Source organism: Phaethon aethereus (genome assembly GCF_964289735.1).
Source record: "Phaethon aethereus genome assembly, chromosome: 14".
NCBI lineage: Eukaryota > Metazoa > Chordata > Aves > Phaethontiformes > Phaethontidae > Phaethon > Phaethon aethereus.
In genome coordinates, this window is record NC_138590.1 from 2,944,334 (window position 1) to 2,970,230 (window position 25,897).

Consider the following 25,897-nt stretch of genomic DNA (forward strand, 5'->3'; position numbering starts at 1 on the left):
CCAGGCGTCTCGGGGACCAGCTCTAGGGAGAACCTGCCTCCCTGCCCCGTAGGAGATGTGTTGCTTATGCCAGAATGGTAATATCGAGGGAAAAAGGAGATTCTGAAACAAAGTAGTACTCTTTTCAAGACTGCCCACTCTGGCTCCTGAAGGGTGACAAGGCTTCCAGATACGGTCTCTATAAGCTAACTCTATTCGCCACATCTTGGGAGAAGCTTAAATGAAAATTTACTAATCCGAGGTCTTTAACCAGTCCATGCATATGAAAATCGTTAGATAGTTTAGCCGATGTAAAACCAGAATAAATGCCCAGGTAGATCTTAGAGATCTAGCCCAACTTAAATAAAAATTTAATAAATCCTTGAATCTGCAATTCTATGAAAAACAAAACATAAAAAATATCTGAGGACAACGTTAAAATTGCAAGTACCACGTTACTGGCCCAAGCCTGCACTACCCAGAGTCTGGTCATCGTTTACTCATGTGAAAAACGAACATAAAGTACTGTCATTCTGACATGGAGCTACTTGCGCCCGTTTGCAGATCTAAGAAAACAGGATTAAGCAGTGGGGAATCAGACTTGGCCTCTTGCAGATGTTTTATACATAATTTACCATAAGAGACACTGAAAATATTTTGGCAGTTGCTTCAGTGATGGTGAATAAGTTTATTTAGACAAGATTCAGTAAAACTGGAGGCGATGGGTTGCATGCTTTAAAAACGCTCGGGCGGGGAGCGGCAGTGAACAAATTCTGCACTGAACTTTGCCACCTGCACGCTCGCAATGACTAAGAAGTAGGCTTGGAAAGAGAAACGCTAAAAATGTTAGCACAGAAATTCCTCTATCTCACCAGGGTGTCTTGCTGCCTCCAAGCACTGCTCAAGTGGACAGTATTGCTACAGAGGCAGGAAAACTGCTTGACAAGCTGCCAGGCTCCAAGTCTGGAATTAGTGAAGGATGAGCCTCAAAAAAGTTCAGAAGCTCTGTTATGCTTGAAAAGGCACCTAAAATGAAAAATAAAGGGCCAAACCCTGATGTCTTTGATCATTCTCATTTGAATAAACTCCTACTGACATAGTCAAGCCCAACAGACAAGGACCTCAGAACCTGGCCCGGCGCGCCAAGCTGAAATGCATCCAAAGCACTGGAGTCTCTTGGGTCTGGAAATAGCGTGAACCTTTCCCGTCCCTCAGAGGGTTAGAATTACCACAAGAACAAACCCTGCTGAAGTTATTTTGACTCTCTTGTTCCCAGTCTCAGCTGAACCCAATAAAAATACTGATGTACAGAAAAATAACAATAAGCGGAGAACGACAACTATGGGAACCCCATGTACTCTTGCTTCTCCAAGGCTGCTTTGTCTGTGGCCAGAAGCGTAGGACAAGACCACATTTACTCTGAAGCCCTCGCCCATCCCTCTTGGGCAACCTGGTGGTTGGCTGCTCGTCCTCAGCAATGAAGTAGGTGTGATGTTAGCACCACCATATCCTCTTACCGAGGAGTCCCAAACACATAAATCTCTCCCGTATGCCAACACCGTGATGGTTTCACATACTCCAAAAGTTAGTCCCATCCAGGTTCCACTGTTGTATTTGTGAGTGCTCTAAAACGGGGCTAATGAGGAGAAATGCGTAAAGCATTTGCAGTGTTAGTTGGAGTAAGATTATCAGCCATGCCTGATAGACATAGATGTTAAGTTCTACCAAGCAGGTTTCTTATTCTGTGCCAGTAAAAGTCGAAATTATGACAATTAATTTTATGGATAGGACTATAAGCACGCTCACACATTTTCTCAAAGGGGCTCATTGTAACTTTCCTTTCTTCCTGCAAGTAAAAAATACGCTGGAAATAAAGTTGCGGGATGCTCCGGTATTTTTAATGGGATTCTTGTGGCTCTGGAACATAGAGGAGCAGAGGCAGCAGGACAACCTACCAGAAAAAACGTTCTGGCACATGGAGAAAATTCCTCTATGTTTTAAGATTTTAAACAGGGTTTGCTCTTACAAGAGGACGCAAAGACAATTTCAAAATTATTGGACTTTTTAATGCTTGTGCTGCTGAAGCTCACTTTTGCCAAATAAAAGATAGCATATTATTAAACGAAGCATAGCAAATTGTCACTCTTAGATAAGAATATGAGCGTGACTATTCTTGGGTCAGGGTTGAAAGAGGTGGACAAGAACTGATCTTCTATAGCACCTGGGGGGACACAGCCTCCGGAAGCAACTGCAGCCAAAGCGAGCCCCTCGGGTGAAGCGCCTTAGAGGAGGGTCCTCTGCACCAGTCCCTTTGAAAAGGTCTCTCCCTACAGACATAGCACTATTCTTTCAACTATTCTCAGAGCAGCAGCAAAAGCAATAACAACGTAAAATCAGCTATCACGTTAACTTTGCCTTTAGCACCTTTGGTTTCATATATTTATTTTTGGAAACACATTCATTCCGAGGATTTTCTTAAACTATTACCCCCAGTCCACAGCATGGGTAAAACTATTTACTTGCCTTTTACTGCATTTTAATTGCATGAGAAGTTTTAAAGGTCTTTCTTTTTTTTTTTTCCCCCTAGAGTCACTTGGGACAAAAGGCATCTGGCACTGGGTATTTAAATAAGACCTGTCAGAACTGTAAAATTAGTTTTACGTTTTAATAAAGGTACTTTAAAAATCTCAAATACAATTCTGCATTCAAACCATAAGTGGAGATCCAGTGTTAAATCTCAATATAAAAAGTAAATCAAGTGCAGAACTAAGCCAGTCCTCATCTGTGGCGTTACAAATGAGAGCAGCAAAGGAAAGAGGCAATATCTCTAATAGCTTATTTTAGGGTATTCTGGGTTTGAAGAATCAGCATCGACAGCGTAAAATCAGCATTATATTATTTGTTCCTTATCCCAGCTTCAGTTTATCTAGAGAACCACGTCACCTGTAAAGCTCAGACTCAGTCCCATCTCTCCATCCAAAATTTTCTCAGCCCTTTTCTCCCCTCCCTGCTCCAAAGCACCCCTCCCTCCCCTCCCCACCCCACAGGGGCGGCCCCGTGGACCTGCACAGCGGACGGTCCCTTCAGGCAGCGGGTGCCACACTGGCCGGGGACACCGCTGCTGGAGGTGTCCGGCCCATACCCACCTGAAGACGGGTGGGCAGGGCTCGTCTAGCTCGGAGGGCGCTTCGGCCAACTCTTCACGCGGCACGGAATTCACTTGGGAAATCCTCAGACCCAAAGGAGAAACCCTCGCCCCAGTGCTCACGCCCCGTGCCTCCAGCACGCCGCTCCTCCCCGCCGGGACGCCGTGCCACCCTCCCGTTCTATCTCCCTCAGCCACCTTCGGAGCGGACAGAAGGAAATCCCCCGCCACTACCGACACCCCACAGGCAGTCCTGCTGGCCGCCTCTCTGTGCCCAGCCCGTGAGCAGGGCCACCCCTCGCCTTTGCCACAGGACGAAGTCACCTCAGAAACCCGCCTGGGCTCAGCCGGCCACCGCTGCCGGCACCACGGGGCCCAAGGGCACGCCACACGGCCCCGCATCTGCAACGGCTTTATCGCCCAGCGCAGAGCTGCAGCCACCCCGCTTCTGACCCATGGCAGAAGAGAGTGGCTTCTCCACGCGGGACCCCAGCGGAGCACAGGAACCGGCTACCTCCAGCTGAGGAGCTGGGGAAGGCAGACGGCTGTCCCTGCAGCCAGGCGCCCGCCGGGCCTGGCTCTCCAGCGAGGTCACAAAGCGAGCAGAGACCCTTCGGAAGAGAAGGGCCGCAGGGGCGCGCAGGCCGAGGCCTGCCTCCAGCCTCCCCACCGCAACCGCCACGCCGGCCTCCGCCCGGCCTCCAGCCGCCCGACCCGCGCTGTCGCTGCAGGTCCCCCTCTGGCGTGAGGGGTTAAAGCTCATCCCCCAGCAGGCAGGAATGAAAAGGAGACAAAAAAGCAGGATGCTGGTGAATGACAGCAGTGGGTGGCCGACGGCCCCCGGCCGGCGCGCTCCGCATACAACGGGCACAGCCGAGTGTGTCTGGCACCAGACAATTATTTCACGGGAGGTGCGTGAGGCGGGAGCGCCAAGAGCCGTTCTCACGGCGAAGCAACCAGCCATGTCGGCTAACAAAACTGCGCGCCGGGAAGCGTCCCTCTCCTCACCGGGGTTTGGGGTTGAGTTGGGTTTTTTTTTCCCCCTGTGTTGTCCTTCCTGCTGGGGCATTTGCAGCTCTGAAAAAAAAGGAGGTCAAACATCCTCAAATGGTGTATTTAGTGCTTCCCCTTGGGTTTCTGCGGCTTCCCTGCCATTTTCCTATGGGCTTGGGAGCGCAGCAGTATTTATGGGGTAGCGAGCTGACCCCTCGGCTGCGGTGGGCGAGAGTGCCTGACGTTAAGTGCTGCTAATGCGTTTTGCATTTGTGCTCGGGGGCAGGAAATCTCAACTTCCAGTGCCAAGGGGTTAATTATAATTTATATAGCAAGATCTTGGGCCGCGGGTTGGTGGTTTTTTTTTTCTTCAGCTAATTAAGAGGTACAATTACCTTCGAGAATCAAAGGGATATTTTGGTACCCGGCTCTTAGAAACAGATTACAGGCACTTAAAACACAAGGACATCTTTGCTCTTCTGCCTGTGCTTGGTTTTTGATTTAGATCATTAACAAGAGACTGTCATATTCCTGATCCGCCATCACCACGTGCCGGAGACCACCTATGGAAGCCATTGCAACAGGGTAACTCCAGCATTGCTGCTTTCCCAGTGATGGCCTACGCTTCCAACGACATGTTTTACTGATACGTCACCTGCCGCTCAGGGCTCTGGCAAAAGTTTCTGCTGATTAATTAACAAAGCTTCATGATAACCTTGAGGTAAGTAATACCCAAACACACCAGTCTGTGCTCAGACTGCAAGCCCAGGACTACTTACTCCCAAGACAAATAGCAGGTTGATGAATTATTGCTGTATTGATAAGAACCATTACTAAATCGTCCCAGACAGCATGGCAGCCTCTCCTGCCCAGCGGCCCAGTGCAAACAGGGGCACCCACTCACCACGCAGTCCTTGCGCATGGGAGCCGAGGGATAACTAGCAGCACCGGTACCCAGGGTAGACACGAGCGCCCAGCGTGGCTGGGCGGCCAGGGAGGCTGGCGGGCAGCACCCATGGGACCCACCTCCAGCAGCCCCGGCCATGGGGATGCATAGGGCAAACAGTGCTGGGCTCTGCTGGGCAGCATTGGGCAGGCTCAGCCCTGCCCAGGGCGGGGGATCTCTGGGAGCAAGTCCATCGCCTCCCACAAGCTCCCTCCATCAGCTCCTTGCCTTCATGTTTGTGCAGAGGTTTAACAGTTACAGGTCTCTCTTTCTCACCACCCCTGGCGGTGTTTGCTGAGCCATTTGCAAAGGGTTAACGTAATTGAATATTCAGATGTAGGGAGAGGGGGGTTTGGGCTAAAGACAGCAAGAAAAAGTTCTGAGGAGCCCTTAAAGTCCTGCTCCAGGGAGTCCCTAGAATTACGCACGCAACGCAGGCTGCGACCTCAGCTTGACCGGGCGCAGGCTGCGCAGATCCGTCTTCCACCATTGGTTATTTTTTAGGGATGCAGTGGGCTATTGCCCTCTGGGAAATCAAGCGCTTGTGTTAGATACAGATGCCATATACTTGTCAGCAGACCGCATAAGCCGCAGGCTATCACACAGCTGTACCAGCAGCCTCCACCCTGACCCAAAACACAGCTAGCAGCAGACGTGAGGCTGGCAGTGGCAACGAAGACCAAGCCCTTCTCTAAAGAGGGGGCCAGCATTAGGACCAAGAGGAACATCTGTCCCTGTGGGTTAGAAAGGAAGCTCATGCTGCCAAACCCAACAGGGGAGCTCAGCAACTGGTATCCAACAGCAGTGACCCTCTGCCTACAACCTGATGACCTTGTGGCGGGCTTCTCGGGCTGCCCTTTGATGTGCCGACAGCAGCAAACCTGCTGTGTTGAATTTGCTGCAAAGCAGGCGGAAGCATACAAACCAAAAACACGCCGTGTGAAGCATTATTGTTAAATTAGGAGGAGATAACGTAGTCGACACCTCGGCATGGGGAGATGCCGACTGGTACTCCTCAGCTCAAAGGAGAGCTCCGAGAAGTTCATTTAGAAACTTGGCAATCAACATACCCTACAGGTATTTCCATTCCCTGAAGCCACCTTTTGATAGGTGATTGCCAGAGAAAGGCCACACCAGTTGTCATAAGCCATTTGACAGGAACATCTCTAAAACTGTAGATGCAAACCTGTACCGAGCAGAGCGTTCAGGAGTACTACAAGAGTCACCAAACAGAATATTCTGTTTCACTGCAGGAGACTAAGTGCAAACCAGGAAGGCTTTCCTACGCAAAGGCTGAGGATAATCAGGGTAGAAGAGGGGATGGTATTTTTTAGAGGGTTTATTACTGTGTTCAGTAATAAGGAAGGCACCTGTCTCTCTCCTCGTGCCAGGTACGGCAATGGGTGCTGGTGCAGACAAGAGGCTGGGAAAGGACCTGGCTCAGCACTGGAAAAGGCAAGACCAGGATTACAAAACCGTTGCTGGTGGTCCCAGCTTAAGCTGCTAACCTGCATGTGGTTCAGTGAGAAGGACTTGTAAACGCTTAACCAGCAACACGACTGAGTTATACAGGAAAGAAAAAAAAAAGGAAGGGCAGATCCAGAGGAAAATACATATATACCAGCATTACCTTTCCCTACAGCTTGCTGTTTGTTGAACCAGCAGCAAAAGCTCCAGTGCACTTCAGAATACAAACGCTGACATGGAAATTCAGAGCCCTGAACCGCTTCCAACAGGGAAAATATACTGACCGCAGTCTGTTTGGAGGTCAAACAAAATCAATAGCCTTTCTCTCCAGTCTGTCTCTAAACTAAGCTTCTTTCCAAGACATCCAGTGAAAATGGATCACCTTTTGTTGGTGTGTGTGGTTTTGGGTTGGGCTTTTTTTGTTTTGCCTTTTTTAAGTGGTCAAACATTCATACAAGTATAAGAAACTCCTTCCTCCCTCAACATACCGAAAGGATTGTAGACAGGTCAAAACTGCCCATCAGTTTTACTACACAATAGATGAGTTATCCAGCTCTTGGGGAGGAAACCAAGCTGGAAGCCGCTTAACACTCAGTAAGAGAGGAAAAAATAAATCAATGTATTTGCTTGATCGAGGTACGTTTAAAAGCTGGTTGTCAATTAGTTCAACACAGTTTGCTGTTACAGAGCACAACAATTTAGCCCCAGGAACTGAAGCTTGCTGCGTTTCCTCAGATTCCTCCTGCTGAGAGACAGATATTGGCTACAGCCAGGTCAGGCACCAAGGAGGAGGAGGACTGAGGCTGGAAGTCCCAGCGGCAGAGCAGGAGCCAGTGACAGGAGCCTGACAAGGGATACGGCAGGACTGGGGACTCCTTCCTTCCATTCAAGGTACACAGTAAACCCGAGTCATATCCAAGAAAAGAAGCGAGATGATAACTGGTTATCGCACTGGTACGAAGTGTGCCTCTCCACTCCACAGCACACATCTTTTAAGATAAACTACAGTTTATCTACCCTTGTGCAGCTGGTATCATCTTTACAAATGTAAGTGGGTCACCCCAAGCTGAGGGAAAGGGCAGGAGCACTGAAGTAGTAGAATGGAAAACTTTGCCTACATCAAATTTTTGAAATAGTATAAATTCTTAAAAATCTCAGTACAAAAATCACAAGGATAAAAGAGGAGGGACAAACCATGAAAAGACACTTCCTAAGGGTCCTGCTGAATGCATCCAAAGGAGAACCACTGCCCTCAAAGCAACAGATCGTTGATGACTTTATCTGCCAGTTCTGTTCTGACAATCAGTGCTGAAAGGCAAACCACAAAATAAGGCTCTCCAGAGGTCACCCAGCTCAAGCCTCTGCTCAGAGCAGGACCATCAGGGCTAGAGAGCGTCACTCCTTAGCTATGCTCCAGCTCCCCTGCAGCAGGTTGCTCTTCCCGAGAAAGCCGACATACTTGTCTTGATTTAAGCATACCTAAGGATGCGTGCTCCCCGCGTCAGAGATGTGGCTGGAAAGGACAGACATGCCTGCAGCTGACTTGGGCCCCAGCACCACTGAAACCAAGAACAGACCGTGAGACGCCCACGGCCACGACCATGAGCCTGTGCCATCCCTGCAGCCAGGATCCACGGAGCCACACCGATTCACGTTAACCTAACGGACACCCTGCACCGCCGCTGTTTGCTGCTGTCGGGACCTGTACTAGCTGTATTAAAGCTACTATATGTCTCTAACTCCCCTTCCGAGCGCAGCACCCGCGCAGCATGCCAGCACCCTCAGCGACGCGCATCCTGACTCATCTGCCACCCCACGCTCCCATATGCCGTAGGAAGAAGGGTTTGTTCCACCAGCCGCCGTAAAGGGCGCCTCATTTCTGAGCACACACATTTAGCATCTTCTAATTAGGATCTTAGCTTCTTCTCGTGCCCACACAGGTCTAATAGTTCCGGCGCTAGAAAATCCTGGCAAAGCTCAAAACAGGTTACAGCAACAGCAACCGTCAAATGTTTGGGTGAACATTATGGCTGCAAGAACAACCATGGCTGGTAGCTAGAAACAAAAGCGCAGTTTCTTTCCAATGCTTTTTATCTCCCCTTCTCCAAGTCCTCCCAGGTGGAACAATTTACCCGGTGACTACACAGCTCTTACTTGTTTGCTTGTTAGCACCCCCAAATTAGTAGGTGTAAAGTCAATATCCTTTTGCCTATTTACTCCTAATGAGTCACCAGTCAGAAACTTAACTTGAAAAAAACCCGTTACAAATGCAGATGCAGAAGCAAACGAAATAAAAGCAAGAATCACCGCTGAGCAAATGTTGCACAAAGGCAGGGGCTGGGCACACCACCCAGCACCCTACCATTGTCACCGGCTAAAGCCTAACAGCTTTGATTTGCCTCCCACGGGCTAAAATGGTTTGAAATGCAAGGTCTTAACAAAGGTGCAAGACGCAGGAGGAACGGGAGGCACTGCTGGGCACTTAATCTCCTTTCAGTCTCACGCAGGAGCTCCAGGAACGGCTCTGCTGAGGTCGGTGGAGTTTCATAAGCGTAGGAAAGAGGATAATCAGGCCTCCGCTGTAACAGAGATCCAGCCCCGCGATCCCTCCACGCAACCAGCAGAAACGTTACTTGGGATTTATACTGAAGTTACCTCTAAGCAAGCTCCTTCGCTGCTCGAACCTGGGACAACATCACTCATCCCAACAGGACAAGACCAGCTTTCAGCAGCTGCAGAGCTCACCCTCTGCCTCGACACAATGCACGATTTGAAACTAGGAATCCAAAGCACCCCTCCGGCTGCTTCAGCACCCACCCCTGCAGGAATCTGCCAGAGCAGTAACAGCGGGTTTGTGTCACACCCATACCACAGGGCAGGCATGGACACACCGTGAGCCTCATGACCGCCCCTGGCCAAGCCTTGAGGCCATTTAGACATTATTTTTTAGATTTATCGGGTTTTTAGACGCCATCCTATTCTTAGCCCTTCCCTGCTGCTTCTCCACACTGACGTCTTCACCGCCTCCAGCGGCTGCGGGTGATGTCCCCTGCTGCCAGAGCTTCCCCTCTCACATCCGACCACCCGTTTCCTCTCTTGCTTGTCCTTCCAAAAGCACTTGAGAACATCAGGTATAAACCAAACCATACCAGCCGTGCCAACTTGAAGCCAGGATCCCAAGCGTATGTCGCCTACCATACGCTCAAACGCCAATGGCTTGCGTCACCATCGTGCCGCTCAGGCACAACATCTGCTCCTCCTCAGTCCCACCAGCCTAGATCTTGGATGAGGAACAGAAGCAGCCGAGCAGCGTCAGAGAACAAGGACTCGCCTCCATAGTGCTACCTGGGGCCAGATCCTTCCAGCCAGCACAGCTGCCATCCAGTTGTGATCGCTGGGAAACTGCTTGTTGGAGAAGACCCAAAACTCGTTGCAGCTAGAAGAAGGCAGGGTCACAGCAGATGGCAGGATTTTTTTCTTATTGCTTTGGGAAGAAAGGCGCTCTTGCTGGCAGCTGCGAATGCAGAGGAGGAGAAGGCCTTTTAGGCACTTCATTTCAGCTCTCAGAGACGAGGGCGAAATAAATCTAAGCACTACCCAGTGATAAGCTCAACCACTCCAGGCAGCATCAGCAAAGGACAGGCACATCCCCAAAACGACTACAGCAGAAGTCATGGACACAAAGTTCAGGAGACATTAAGAAGGTCTCTGCTCCTGCGTCACCACAGAAGCATGAATTGTCTGTTACGGGCATCCAGAAAATACTTAAAATTCATCAGGGACCAAAGAGTGCGCTATTTATTGCTGGCACAGCTCATTAAAAGGGATGCTCATAGAGCGCAGCCATGCGACCATCTCCCTCCAACCCCGACATCCCCTCTCTTCCTCAGAGTAAGAAAAAAATAGGGTTTTTTTACTGCGCCTTCCCACTCCCTTTACTTCCAGCTCGCCTTCCCCGTCTTGTGAGCGCTGAGACCGCAGACACTCTACACGTGTTCTCCTCTGCATCCGACTGGCAGGCAGGCTGGAAAATGCCAGTATTGGAACGGCCTGAATTCAGCGGTTTCTGAATGCTGATCGGACACTATTTCGTTCAAGCCACAGATAGTCATTTTTGGGGGGTATTTTCAGCTCCCTTTTTGGACTCTTCCAAATTTCCAAGCGTCATGCATCAGCAATTTCTCCTCTTCGGAGCTTCATTATTTTTCACCTTTCCGCCGAGCCTGAGGCTCACTGCAGTTTTGTAGCGGACTGAGCTCTTCCCTCGTCTTCCAGATGGCCACGCAATGCTACTGGCGTTGTTAATGTTTGCTGTGCTCCACCTCGCAGCTGCAGAAACTCCTGACTATCTGGTTTTTAAAAGAGCTGAGGTGAAATCCGAGCATTAAAATGCCTTATTTTTTTATGAAGTTTAACACCTTTCTTGAGGAAACCCCAACTTGAAAACAGGAACGGTCTCACTGCATCTAAAACCACCAAATGATTCCTTCTCACCAGGCTACCGATGTGGTCTCCATTACCACTGTCTCTTTAGCATCCCTCCATTTGCAAGGCTTTTATCCTGATGGCACACCTATGAGGTACGGGAATGGCGCAACCCTTGTTTTGGAGATGATAGAAGGACACACGAGAAGATTGAGGATGAAATTTGTGCCGCCTCATTATACACAAGGAGCAAAGGTCCTTCTCTCTCCATGGTCCACAGGGCCCAGCCTCAGTGTCCCACCACCTAACCTGGGCAAAGTGGAGAGACTTGGCTAATGCCACCAAACCTTAAGTCTCCAGCAAAGCAAGCTACTGACTTCAGGTCTCTCAAACGGCAACCTAGTGAGATTCCATGTTACCTACAAGCTGAAGTGTGCTCTTTACACGCCAGCTTTCGATTTTCCTATCCTGTCTTTAATTAGGCATGGTCTTAACGGGGTTATTGACGTTTTTTGTTTCTTCCAAATGTTTCTTATGAAGGACAAATCCCAGTGGCCACTTGACAACGTGCATGGTAATGTACGCCAAAGCCAAAACTTACAAGACAATTTATTGACAATGTTTTCCTTCCCACTCTCCAAAGTAAAAGCCATGTAAAAACCCTTTCAGAAATGCAGATTAGCCTATTAGCAGGGTATTTTTAATTGCATCCCAAGAACTGACTCGAATTCATGACTGGCTGAATGCTTAGATATGGGAAAACCTCAGATACCACAACACAAGGCTTGATAACAGACACTAACATAAAACAACAGTGATAAACTCAAAGGAGCTCTCTCAGCATTTGTGCACGGAATCACTCATGGCCTAGAAATATATTTAAAATTCTGAAAATTTCTTCCAGAACTTCATCATAGAATTATAGAATGGTTTGGGTTGGAAGGGACCTTAAAGATCATCTCCCAGTATCCACCCGGCAGTCCCCAGGTACAAATTTCAGATAAAAGTCACCTTTGTGCTAATATGCACAGTGCGTTTTCAGAGTCACGGAGGAGAAAGGGAAGCCCTAACTTCATTTCTGTGTTATTTCATCACAGCCAGGGAAGAACATTTAGTAAAGCAGCTCTTTGAGCTACATGGGAAAATAGCGTAGTCACAGCAAGGCAGGAACAGCTAATACCATATTGACCTGTTTTCAGGGCCTGGCGTTCACATTTTCATAAAGTGTCTCAGAAGATAAATCACTATACTAATAATATTTGTATTGATTATCTAAACTGAAGCAGCAATCAACTCCATTGTCTCACTTCCTCTTAAATTGCTCACAGATGGGATCCTATTTCCTATTCTGCATTTCTAATGGGAACGCTTAAATCACAGCACAGAATTATATACACACACAAACTGTTAACAAAAACCCTTTTATGACTTGCATGAAAATAAAGATTTTTCACTTTATAGTTCACTTGCCACTCCACACAGAAATTAAAAATGACAAATTATCATCAGACCTCTAAATTACTTCTCGTTATTTCCGGGTCCCTAATATTTACTGACAACAGACAGGCCTATGTTTTCCAACCCCTCAGCAGTGATTACGGGGACTTGAAGTTTGGACACAGAGCTAAAAGGTGATTTTTTTTCCCCATGAAAGTCAAGGCTCTTTAAGCTATCTCAAGGCCAGAAGTAGGGAAATTAAAAATTACTGTAGTGTCAGAGGAAAAAGAAACAACGGCTTCTGCTGTTGCTACAGGTACAAAACGGGGACCACTGCAGGAAGAGCTGAACTTCAGGTGTGAAGCTGGCCACAGTGGGAGTTCGGGGTAGCAGCTATCAAAACCAAAAGCAAGGAAATTGGCAATAAATACAGCGTTTGAAATAGGTTTGTCATGAATGAAAAAGCAAAAGGCTTGGATTTTTCTTCCCAAACTTCTCATCCCGCCTAAGGGGAGCTTTCCCCTACCCTGGCACAGGCACAGAATATGGCAGAAGAAAAAAGAAAAATGTCTTAAATGTGCAGGCGGTTCGCATAAGGTGCTTCCAGTGCGTTTCAAACGGCTGACGAACGGAAGGTGAGGGCAGCCGAGGCTCCTCGCTGCCTGCCGCAGCCCGCGAGCTCCCGCGCCGGCTCCGGCTGCCCCGTGCGCGGTTCGACGAAGCAGCGAGCTGGCCGCAGCGCTCCGCTTCATCCCCGCGCCTGCTGTCAAAGGAAAACTTCGCCACTGCCCCACTGCAGATGAGAAAGGGAGACATTTTAAGGGAAAAAAAAAAAAAAAAATAAAGCTATCAGGGGATGTTGGGCAAGAAAGGAAAAAAAAACCAAAACCAAACCCAAAACCAGAGCCACAACACAGCAGCTGGACAGCGAAGGCTTCTCCGGCGCAGGCCAGTCCCCAGGACCCATATGACTGTACAGCTGCCATGGTGAATGATCATCCCCTACGCCGAGGTCAGCTCTGCCCCCGGGCTAAGTAAGTGAAAATAAATGGTTTAGAAGATAAAAGGTCTTTTAAAAAAATTATTTGTCTTGTTGTCATGTCAAAACTGTAATGGGAAGAGACTGGAGGCAGCGATACGTCGTTTAAATAGGAAACAGCCATCCTGATGGTTCAGAGGAATAAATTACAAAGGAAATCACGGTTCACGCCGGGTATCGGCCTGAGCCGCACCGGGACGGACAGCCCCTCTGCACGTACCTGGCTCCTGGGAAGAAAAGCAGGTTTCTGAATGTCCAGCCTGTGGAAATACAGCTATATTTAACTAGCCCCAATGGCTACCTGGGCTACATCTCACGTCTTTCTTGCAGGTTAATTCTGCGGCTTCCAGCCACAATGAGTTTAGTTTTTTCTTCCCGGTCTTCCCAGGAGGGGGATCAAAATTGATTTTAACTGCTTGAGGAACGGAAAGGGTTAATCAGGTTTCCCAAGGCAGCTTGCTGTTAAGGTGCCAGAAATACTGAGGGGAAAGAATGACTTGCTAAAGATGGGACAATGGCACTGGTATTTTGCATTTGTTTCCAGGCTTTGAGATAGAACAAATGGGAGTCATTAGTGAAATGAGTTTAGGGAGTTCTAAATTAGCTGTCAGGCTGCCAAACCCGAAGAAGTGCTATGTCAGCTCATTAATTCTGGAGAGCACAGGATTACCCAAACCTAGGAAGGAATCCTGCAAAATTGAGAGTCAATTAAAGGAGGCTATTTTGCTATAATAATATTTTCCACACATATTACACCTCCTCATGGAACAGAGCCCACTTCTACCGCAAATGAAATCTCTGGCGGGATGGAGTGTGGCTGATGTCTAGACAGCTGTAACGTGCTCTCCATGGGCTTGTCCACTGGCATCTCTGGGAAGCTCCAGCTAGAACAGAAGGCAGGTCTGCAAAAGCTGCGGAGCACATCACCCAGGCCGAGGTGGCCCCAGGAAGGAGTCACCCGTCTCCCCGAGCTCTTCTCTTCCCCCCGTACGCTTGCAGTCACCAGTTGCAACCCTAGACGCTACAGATCTGCCCACTCAAAAAAAGCACGTCTGTACGGGGCGCAACGCTCTGCACCAGGAAGGTCCATGACTTGTGGAGGTGATGCCTGGCACCACGCACGCACATCACCTCTTGAATTTGCTTCGCTCCTTGGTCGGCCTGGCCCCGGATTTGTCGGTGCCCCGCCAGCAAACCTCTCGGGAGCACCTCTCAAGTCCTGAGCTAAAACCCGCTGAACTCAGGGGAAGTCTTCAAGAGGACTTTGCCGGCTCAGGGTCCATCCCTCCGGGCAGCCGAAAGTGCTGGCAGCGACGGGATGCTGAGAAGAAGACCAGGTCATATCCGTGTGCTGTGGGATGTCCTCAAACAAAGCCTCCCATGCTATAAACTAGGTTCATAAACTAGAAGGTCTAAAAGACAGATGGTTTATAACCTTCTAGGGGACTCAAGGCTTTTTAGAACTGTGATGGACTAAGTCAACGGACGAAATACCGGCGGCTGATAACCCGGACCACGCTGACCAATTACCTACCCACACATACTGCAGCCCAGCCTTCAGGACACCCAAGCGCCCACCACAAATAAAAGTCACCTCCACAGAGAGGGCGAGCCCCCAGACCCCTCGCGTCCCCCTCGCCTCTCTCCTGATGGCTATCGCTTCTCATCGCCCCGCAGGACAGCAGTAGCCAGGGACAAATTCAAATAAACAAACAAAACAAAACAAAACAAAAAATCACACGGCTGTGAAATACAAATGAGGCAAAAAATGCCTTCACCCGACCGAGAGAGCTCAGTCTCTCCAACTGCGCCGGATACAAAGATCGTGAACAAGCAGGATAGAATGTCTTCTGCCTTTTGTGAAATGAAAATAAATGAAGGGATCTAAGGTTTCAGGTCACTGATCCCTCTCTTCCCTATCTGTACCATTTATCGGAGGTAGAATATAAAAGTTCCAGGTCCTTTTCTTTTTTTTGTCAGCACTTTAATGGTTGTTTTTTCTCCTTCCCCCTTTCATTTTCTGAATGAAAGGACCACTTAGGAACCTGTAAAGTAATAATAAGCTTATAACAGGAATATTGTTTTTCTGGGCCAGTGCAAACTCCTTCTGAATAGGTTGAAGAGATTAAAGTAAAAATGCAATCTGTAAATAGATCAGTCTTTTAATTAGTTTATACTCTGTTAAGAGATAATATTTTGCTCACATAGATCGACTGTTATCTAAAGATCTCAGAGCACTTTAGGAACATCAATTAAGCCTTAAAAAAAAAACCAACCTTGGGAGATAGGTAAGTGTATTTAGATTAATTAGTGTTGCTGTGAGCAGCAAGCATTATTATTATTAGATTTAATTTAGTCCAATAATTGACTTATCTGTTAATGAATTCTAATTCATCTGAGAAGGGATCAAATCCATCTGATTAAAAGGATTACATCGACTCAATTAATTCTATTAACTGACTTAATTTGCCATTTAATAATTCGACACACGGGGCCAGAACTTGGCCGCGAAGAACGCATAAACCAAAAACTACATACCAGAATTATTATGCCAGCAGAACTATGCATTGCAGAGCATGCGTTTTTCCTTGCACGTGGCATTGGCAGACCTGGATAAAACATTCAAGGGGGCTTCCTCCGGCTGGATTTCCCCAGCCCTGCGGTAGCCTCTCTCCCCAAGCCAGGGCTGGCTGGTGATTTTGCTGTACTCGTGATGGCCGCCTGGAAAGGAGCGATTCAATGCCTGAGATTTGCCACTTCCCCGCTTTCCTGGGCATTCCCTTCAACCGAGAGGTGAGGAGTTTTACAGAAGTCAATAAAACCTTGCAATAAAACTAACCTCCCTTCAAAGGCAGGACAACCCTCCCACGCCAGCCATTTGGAAGCTGTCTATGTACAAAAAAGGAGGAAAAAAAAAAAGAAGAAAAAAAAAAGCATCTCTTCACTTGGACGCTCTGTTCTTTAACCAGTTGTGAACGTGTGTGAGGAGAGGGGAAGGAGGTGCTAAAATATTATTAGCTCCTCCATCCTTAAAACGGGCTAGTGCTAATTGCTGGTGATGAGCACTGTGGACCGTAGCCAGAGAGGCGGCTCGACAGAGCTTCCTGCATTAAGGCCGAGTCGGCGTTGCCCTCGCCTCGTGTTACCTTCCCTTCACGGGACTGGGGTGTTGGGATAACTCCGGGCTGGAGCCGGCGCACGTTTCACCTCCACCTTTTGCCATATCCCTTGCCTTTCCTCAGACATTGGCTCTCGCTCGTCCTCCCAAAGCTTTCCCCGGGCTGTCGTCCTTAGGCCATCGACCCACGTCACCTCCACCTTTTGCCATATCCCTTGCCTTTCCTCAGACATTGGCTCTCGCTCGTCCTCCCAAAGCTTTCCCCGGGCTGTCGTCCTTAGGCCATCGACCCACGTCACCTCCACCATCATCTGCCCTGTCAGCGGGGACAGGGCAAAGACAGCGGAGAAGCTGCGGGAGAGCACACCACCTGCGAGGGCGACACAGCCGAGAAAAGAGCCGGGCGCTCCCCGGCACTCAGCCTGGCTCTGACTCACCGTGCCAGCGTAGAGGCGGCAGAAGAGGCAAGAAGAGAGAAAGGGCAGGAGGAAAACCAGCCATCTGCTGCACGAGGGGCAAGGTGTCCTCCTTCAGAGGCAGATCCGACCAGCACGAGGGAGATGCGGAACAAAAGTTCGCAACTGTCGGGATGCCCAGACCTGGTTTAAGCCTCTCTCTGGTCTTGATCAAAGGTTACTCCGTAATAATGCCTCGGGGGAAGGGGTTCCCAGCACATAATGAATCCTGTGTGATTGCCTTTGTATCCAGTTTGGGCTGTAACACAGATGGTTCTCACTTCAGTAACTCTGACATCTCTCCCCCCTTCATTATCACAGCTAGGAGCAATGCGTGGTCACAGCCCGGACCTCCGTGCCCCACCTCGCTGTCTCCCCGATTACCATGCTCTAAGTGCTCCTGTGCCAAGCAAGGTGCTGAACAGATTTCCATACCCTTCCCGCACGGCTGGGCGGGGGAAGCCTCTGCAGCTTGATGCATCGAGGAGTTTTATTAGGAGGCGCCAGGGAGGGAGTGGGCAGGGGCGCCGGCAAATGGCCTCCACGGCCAGAGTGCGCCGGGTTGCAAGAAGGACACTGGCAAGCAGGAGCAGCAAGGGTTCGGTGGCCAGCAGCAAGGCGGGCACCAGCGTGCTCGCCCGCTGGGAAACCTCAGGCTCTGTAATCGTGCGGCATCACCACCGGTCAGGAGCGCGCTCCTGCGCGAGCGTTTGTCATGCAGGCACGATTGCATATGCATGAAGGGGACAAGATGGGCTTTGACACATAAATTAGCACTTGTCAGCTGCTCACGGGCACACTTCCCTGCTGCACCCCACTGTAAATGCCGCCTTCTTTTATGGGGAGGAAAACTACATCACGTTACCTGACAGCCACCGTGGGCAAGAGCGTTCCCCGGGAAGCCAGCGGCGAGCACGCAGCGACTAGTTTACATATCAAACCTTCGGAGGATGAATGCAACAAAATGACACAATAATTAGCAGCCAAGTGGCACTTTCCACTCCTGTTTTATCTGGAAATTGGGGAATGACAAAGGACAAGGTTGATGAAAACCTCGGGGCAGGGAGAGATTGGGAGACTCTACGCAACAGCCGGGGGGGGGGGGGTCATTTCACACCAGCCAGGTGCCGTCTAGCTGTCACCTCCCGCGGCACAGCTCACCCTGCTCCTCCGCCCGCGCCGGCAGCGGCAGTAGCGCCCTCTGCGCTAGGCACGGCGTGTACCTCACCCTGCCTGAAGCTCCTCGAGGCAACAACCGTTCCCAGATTTTGACCCGCCATTGTGGTAGCCCACCTCCATCTCACCAATGCTGCCCGTCAAGTCAACCCTATGTGGACGTGCATGCTGGCCAACATGTGCACATACCTCTGCAGCAATGCATGAATGCACAGGGCTGTACATGCCTAAGAGAAAAAGGACCAGTTCTTTGAACAGCCCTAAAACCCTTCCAGCAACCAACCTGAGCACAAGTCTCTCTGCCGCAACCACCTCAAAATGTATCAGGATTACAGAGTTTTTTCATAATTCAGCCAGCCAGCAGCATTTCTAGCATGTTGCTTGTGTACAAATCATTATGAGAATAGTTGAACACACTGCTCGTCCAGGGAAAGTTCAATTATTTTAATTCCTGCAGGATCCACACGCCCTGAGATTCAACTTAAGCTCTGGGGTAGTCTTAAAGCTCCAAAGCCTGCTCAATTTCAGCACCAAATATCCCCCCCTCCCCCCAAAAGATGCAAGAGGAAAGCTTGGCATCTTCACTGGCAATCACTGAAGCACTGGATTCACCCAAACTTCAGTCCAGAGATCCTAGGGAAAGAACATCCCCAATCACCAGCCTGGCAATCGTGTCCAAATTACAGTAGACACACCGTGAGCTCATCTGTTGGGCAGAAAAAGATTTTTCGCTTCAAGCACCATCACACATTAATAAATTGGGACATGACGCTACTGTGGGAACTGCCTGCAGCTGGGAGCTGGGCTGACAGCCTGCTCCAAGGCAACAAATCCCACATTCTTAATCCGGAAAGGTTTTTTTTCCCTTTTGTCCTCTGGGTTTTATTGCTCTTCTCATTTTTCTCCCAAGAGGCTCTCATCCCAACATGCAGGATTAAAGTTCTTGAACCAGAGTCTGGGGGATCCCAGTAAATATTCTTACCATACTTATCTCCATCTTCTCCTTTGGCACTGATCCTCCTGCCAAGCACTTGGATGTGTTTCCCGCTTGTCCTGCTGTAGAGCTGATAGAGCCGAAGCTGCTTCCGGCTCACGTCGTCCCTCGCTCGCGTCTGGTTCTCCACGTGTATCCGAAAATCTACATTCTCCTCGGCAGCAAACATCTGAGAGCCGACGGGGAGGAGGGAGAGAGAACAGAACAGACCATGAAACAAAACAAGCATCTTGGACAGAAAGACTGCGCACCAACCTGCCAACGGGCACGTGGCGCAGGAGGACTCGGATTTGGCTGCCCTTCGCTTGACAGCTGCGGCCGCGGTATCAGGCACTCAACATGTAATTCTAGCCCAAGCTGGCTCTCGACAGTAAACCAGACCTGGGTTTTTACAATCAAACTGTGGGTTGTTTTGGTTTTTTTTTTGAGTAAAAACTTCTGCTCCGTCCCGCTTTGATTTAATCCCAGTCAGCCATGCTGGCCGTAAATTAGGCTCTCTCTTGCATATGCACAGCCTCTACCAGGTTACGCGGACACGTATGGGAGACAGGGGATGGACAACTCCATTTCCGAGAATTCATGCTTCACCTTCAGAGGCGGCATTGACTCCCCGGATTAACGGCAGGGAAGAAGTCAAGGGAAAAAAATATTTATGCTGACATTAGCAGACTGGCCTCCAGCTTCACACAGGCATAAAATCTACCATGATAAAAGTGTCGTTTGTACACAGGCACTCTTCAGCCTAACTTTTTTGCCAGCTCTGCTTTTCAGTGAAGCCAGCTCACTGGTGACTGCCTATGGATGCATCTCTGTTCGCCACAACAGGGCCACAGCTTGGGGAGAGATCGCGAGGACCAGCGAGAGCCAAGCCAGCACGTCCAACCGCAAGGCCATTATCAGCAGGGGTCTGGTCATTCGAGCCACTTCATGTGCTTTTTCTGGCCAACGGATTAAATTAATCTTAGTTCACTACAGCCTTAAAAACGTGGCACGCACATGAAACCACAGCACAATAGGCAATTTTTAGTTTGACCAAGAGAAAGATCGTTGAAAGTCTACTCGCTGTTGGAGAGCTCTAATGCTGTGTACCACTTGCGTGCAAGAGACAAAACCCACCACAAAATAAGACTCACATGGGAATTTAATGATGCCTAAGTTTGGGACTGGCAGAGGAACGACGTCTACTTCTAGCAGGGTTGCTGCTTCTCCTCCTAACACATTCCCTCTATGGCACGCTTGTCTTCCTAGCCTGCAGTGTTCTGATATATTGGTGTGGGGACAGCAATGCAAATGAAAAAGGGACGATAAATCCTCATTCAGGTCCACCCCAGGCTAAAACACGTAAGAGCAAGTGGCCACAACAGGCAAAACGGCCCCACTTCAGCCTCCTGCGTATGTCATCTCATACCAGCAAATATTTCGAAGCCAAATGCTCCCTGAAAGTCAAAACCTCACAAGAACTTTTTAGCACTTCCAATTATCGCGTAGACACACAGATCAGCAGCAGGAGGAAAACTCTGGGCAGGCAGTGCTGCTTAGCACCAGACCTTCACTAAGCAACCCAAACAAAAACATTCTATTCAACACAGTGGCAACAGCAAGGAGGTTCACAGGGATGCTGCCGGATCGCCGTCGCTGCCCTTATTGAAGGCTGGGATTACGCTATTTGAGTCCCCAGTCCTGGGAGAGAAAGCGATTTAACTCTCTTATTTTACTGTCAGAAGTCAGGAGGAGACTGCAGGAGCTGAACGCAGGGGCTGAGCAAAAGGAGATTCAGGGCGACGCTGAGGCTAAACGGTCATTCCAGGTGACGACAAGAGGTGACAGACAAGAATTATGCAGTGAATCGCCGCAAAATTTCCCACTCTCAGAAACAAGCGCGCCAAGAAGCCGTGACCCCCAGGTGAGGATGCGAGAGGAGAAGGAGCCATGGCACCTGCCAGGAGGGCACCACGGGATGCTGACGGAGCTGGTGGCCGTCACCAAGCCAGGCTCTGCTCACTCCCCTCTCCCCCGGCACCGCAGCTACGTCTGAGCACAGCAAGCAGGACTTGGCTTTTGAAATGAATGATATTAATTTCTTTTTTTTCTTCCTCCACCTCTTCTCGCTTTTATTTCAAACGATATTGGTGCAAAGGATGCTAAACTACTAAAACCAGAGATGCCCGAGTAAACGTTGACAGTCTGCCTCGTACCCACAAAAGCGAGGATATTTGCAGTTGAGATCCTGGCTCCATCATTTTAAGATTTAAAACAGATTTTAAATCAAGATGACGTCGTTACATTGCTTTCACCACATGTTAATGAATTTCACATTTTTCTAGGAAAAAAAACAAAACAGGTGGGATCTGAAGCTGGGGGAAGGGCAGGTTGCTTTGCTTTCTTGGAATCTTGAAATAGAAAAGGCAATCTGTTTTCCAAAACATGTTTGAATTCTCTCTTTCCATTGTCTCTCGAGCACTCAGACCCACGCCGAGGCCCCAACCTATAGCCACAGTGCCCGGGTGGACCCTGGAGCACCCACGGAGGCATCCTGAGCTGCGATCAGCTCTGAACACGCCACGAACCCACCAGCGGATATTCTGCCCAAGACCAGCTAGTCCAGGGTCTCCTCCCTTGGCAAGAAGGCTAGCATCACCCACAACCCCAACGCCTTGTCCAAGCCCAGCGGTAGCCGGCCGTGGGGATCAGCAGAGGACACCGACCCCTGAAATAGTCAGCCCCGGCGTGTATCACTCCATCCCTTCTCCAGTAACAGGCCCAGCTCTAACCTGGGGAAAGAAAGCCTGGAGGAGGCATGTGCTACAGGTTCTCCTTGCAGCTGACCTGTCCCCTGGTCGAGAAGCCATGGTCCAGAGCAGCAGTGAAACCCCCAGGATTCAGCTGCCTGTTTAAAGATATGCACGTGCTTAACCGCTCTGTTGAAACAGGATGCTCCGCTGGAGCATGGCCAAGGTGAATTAGCCGTGCCAGCCTGGGCTGCAGCTGGCCCGCAGCAGAGAGTATCAATACTCTAAAATAAAATTTCATGCAGTGTCGATTTCATCAGATAAAACCTATTTGATCATTGCTGAAATCCATTCCCACAGTACCCCGGCCCTAAAGAGTATACTCCCTCAAGCAGCTAACTTTACTGAGATAAGAAAGTCCACTGGTATATAGCATAAGAGAGACTCTCTTTCATAAATCTCAAAAAAATTAGTAACATATGCCTCCTTCGCTAACTGATCGCCAACACTCACTCGAGAAGGTCACCTAAAACCAAGTCCATCCACCCCCAAATACACTTCCGTAACAATCGCAACCACACAAAAACGAACGCAAAAATATCTCTAAGTCCCAGCCCCACTTGAAAACTTAGGGGCTTTCACTTCTGTTCACCAAAGCAAAAGGAAATCTCTTTTTCTCTTTTTTTTTTTCATTTTACTATTAATATGTTATTACTGCGTATAAAACCATCACACATACTTTTTTTTTTTTTTTGGCCTTTCAATCTGATCATCCACGCTCCCATGCTGTAGGTAGCCAAACCTACAGATTCTGGATCCAGAGTTCAGCATGAGTCGCCCCTGAAATGAATGGCTGCTTGCACCTTCTAGCTCCTGACCGGCAACGCGCCCTATGGGACACTCTCTAGGGACAGCAAAGGGATTTCCTGCACTACTTTATCTCCTCCAGCGTTTTGGTGGGATTTGGGGTTGTACTGTGTTCTGTTTTGCAAATCTATCCAAGCGGTATGGGCCGCTGCCTATGCAGCGCAAGTCCAGCATCTCAGGATAGCAGGTTTCATATAACTCCATTCTCATTCTTTGCCAACGGTTTACAGTCTGCAAAATCCCAGTCACTAAAACACAGCATCAAATTTGGTTTCATTTTTGTTCTTCCTCTCTTTTTCTTTTCAACCAGTTCCTCATCCATTTATTACTTATTTATCACCACGTATTTCAGTGATAATATACAGCTACAAATACTTGCTAAGAATACAGTTGGTCATACAGAGCTTATGCAAGGGAATAAAAAGCATTCCTTTTAAAAACAACCATCACCTCAAGGAACTGGTGCATCAGAAATGCCTCACTCACCCCTGAAAAGAAGCAGCTCTCCCTCCTCTCTCTTGTACTTGCCCAGTCATTCAAGGTAGGTGCATTTAGTCCTACCTCCTTTCCAAACAGCCACAGAAACCAGAAGAGACATCTGTCTTCAGACAGCCCACACGGGGAGATCTTCAAGTGCTTTTTTGCTGAATGATTCTCAAACAAAGAGTGGATTTCATTTTAAATGGCTTTACGACAATCCTTCAGCTTAAAGAATGACTCATTTGTTAAATCCCAGGTGGAGGGTGAGGGAAAGACCATTTTGCTGATGCAGCCTAAGGTTTCACCATTAAGTAATGCAAGAAATGCTCAAGAATGGCAAAAGCCTCTGACAGCAGCACTGCGACGTTGGTCCTACACAAGCTTGTGCCACATCTCTGCAAACACCGAAGCCTTGCTGTGAATGGAAAGCGATCCCAGCCCCGCCAAGGCCAATGAAACCCTTGCAGCGCCAAGCCATGTTTACGGCATTTGGCTTTCCATCCAATCAACCTCTACACGCTTTGAATTTTCTATTTTGAGCTTTCCAGTAAAAGGGGACCTTAATCTGTTATTGTTCATGTCATAAAGCGTTACAGCATGAGATGTCCAAGGCCCCCAGTGTGGCCAAGTTAGCTGGGAGCTGGACTTCAGAATTTCCTGATTTTTTGCTTTTTATCCTATGGAGCCTCCAAGCCTCATCAGAGAGCAAACCATATGTCATTCCCCAAACTGAATTAGGAATACAAAATCCCTCTTGCTAAGGGCCATACCGATTGCAAAAGATAAACACATCAAGCTATTCAAAGTCCTTTCAAACCCCATCTGATAAGCAGGAAATACTTACTACGTTTCAGCCATCAAATCAGCCTAATATTAATTATTTTCTCCATGACCTTCTAAACACATGAAAGTTAACTTGATAAGGTCAACAAGAGGATGTCCAAGACGGATCTCTCTCAAGCCCACAAAAGCAAGGAACAAATCACTTCGCTTCCATGACTTTGGCAAAATTCCTCTATGCCAATTGCAGCAGGATTTGTTAGCTCACCACGACAGCCACCCTCGACACACAGTGAAACACAATGCGCTCCTCACCTGCTGCTTTTTCCTCCTCTTAACTGCAAAGTCAATCCATCGCCAGGATATTGTTACCTTCAGGCTACAGAACCTGGTTCAAAGGAAGACAGAAGTGGATGTGCACTGCTTCAGCATATTTGCTTCTTTGGGCTTAGAAGCACATTTAGAAATTCATCTAACACAAAGCGGCTCCATATTCCCACGCGCAGCAGGAACCTGGAGCAAAGGGAACCAGCACTTTGGAGTGAATCCTGTGCATCCAACAGGAGAGAGGCTGTGGCCTGACAGTGTCAGAACTGCACAAATGTAACTAAGCTTTTCAAAATAACGGCACTTAGACCTTTGTTTTGGTGTTTGTTTCTTCCTGCTATCCACATACCCGTATCTAAAAAATATTTTTTCCTTGAAATGTAAATATCCGAAAAGCTAAGTTGCACTCTCAGTCTTGGGAGCTGTCACCTTGAATGATGACTGCATACCCTCCAGGATGCACTGCGAGAACGGGCAACGCGGTGCACCATGGAGGTAGTCGTTCAAAACGATGCAGGCATGAGACTCCACAAAAGACTCCACCAACGGCGTTTACACAGTACTTCACTTGGAATGCTTTTTGGTTTTGTGGTGGGGTTTTTTTGGTGGGAAAAAATATTTCATCAGACAACCACGAATGTCCTAGTTAAAAACCAGATGCCAAAAGATCTCACTCCACGAGAGCTGTACCACTCTATAGCCCGTTCATCAACCAAGTTATGAACCATCCTTTGTCTTTGCTTCCTTAGAAGGCTGTTTCAGAAACACTTCCCTAATATTCTCTGCCTTAATTTTCCACTTCATATATTTACATCCAGTTTACGCCTGTTTATTCTTGTACCAAAAGTGTCCTTCAGCTTGAATAATACTTTTCCCCCTTGTGCTTCTCCTTGTGATACGTGCAGGCTGCTCCCTTTCTCCGCTCTGTTCCCAACCTCCATTTCACCAGGAGGAAAGCCAAGCACCAGACCACCTCCACCTCCCCTCCTGCGCCTGCCCTTGGCGCAGAGGAGCTCCTGCCCGCACCGAGGACAGGTGCCGAGCTCTCCCTCGGCACGGGCCCACGCAGGAGACATCGGCCCATCTCGGGGAGAAACCCAGAGCTCTCCCCGCTCCTGCACGGATACGCTCTGAAATTGAGCCACTCGTTTCTTGGACTTGAGCGCTTTCAAGTTGCTGCAGTATGTGAAATTCAATGATGTTTGCTCTTTGTTTAATGCACTCTAAGTGAAGCGCATGTAGGGATGGAGCTGGAAAGGAGACGGCAACGGGGTGATGCGAGGGTCGAGCCTGCCCATCCCTCTGGATTTCAGAAATGTTAAACAAGACCCAAAGAGAAGACGTTTCCAGGGCTTGGAAGAAGGGACATTCAGCTCAGCGAGGTGACACATACTTGGATCCAAAAGCTGCTCTGCAAGCGGGGCCTCCTTTTCCCCGGAGAGCTGCCTGCCGCATTCAGAGAGGCCATACATTAAATCTCCTCAGGCAGCGTCAGACCTTCATTCTCCCGGAAACATGCAGCCCCCGAGAAATACGGTTG

General features: G+C 48.8%; 1 protein-coding gene across 2 annotated transcripts in view; it reads right to left on the reverse strand.

Moving 5' to 3' along the window:
* FGF18 (fibroblast growth factor 18) overlaps positions 1 to 25,897 on the reverse strand; it is a 73,976-nt gene that overhangs the window by 26,594 nt on the left and 21,485 nt on the right. Inside the window, exons 3-4 of one of the 2 annotated variants that reach the window (XM_082006212.1) lie at positions 25,170 to 25,307; positions 19,163 to 19,343 (exon numbers count right to left, since the gene is read on the reverse strand). In XM_082006212.1, the coding sequence (XP_081862338.1) occupies positions 19,163 to 19,343; positions 25,170 to 25,307 (319 nt within the window). The remainder of the gene's footprint in view (positions 1 to 19,162; positions 19,344 to 25,169; positions 25,308 to 25,897) is intronic. The other variant, XM_082006213.1, reaches the window with a different exon arrangement.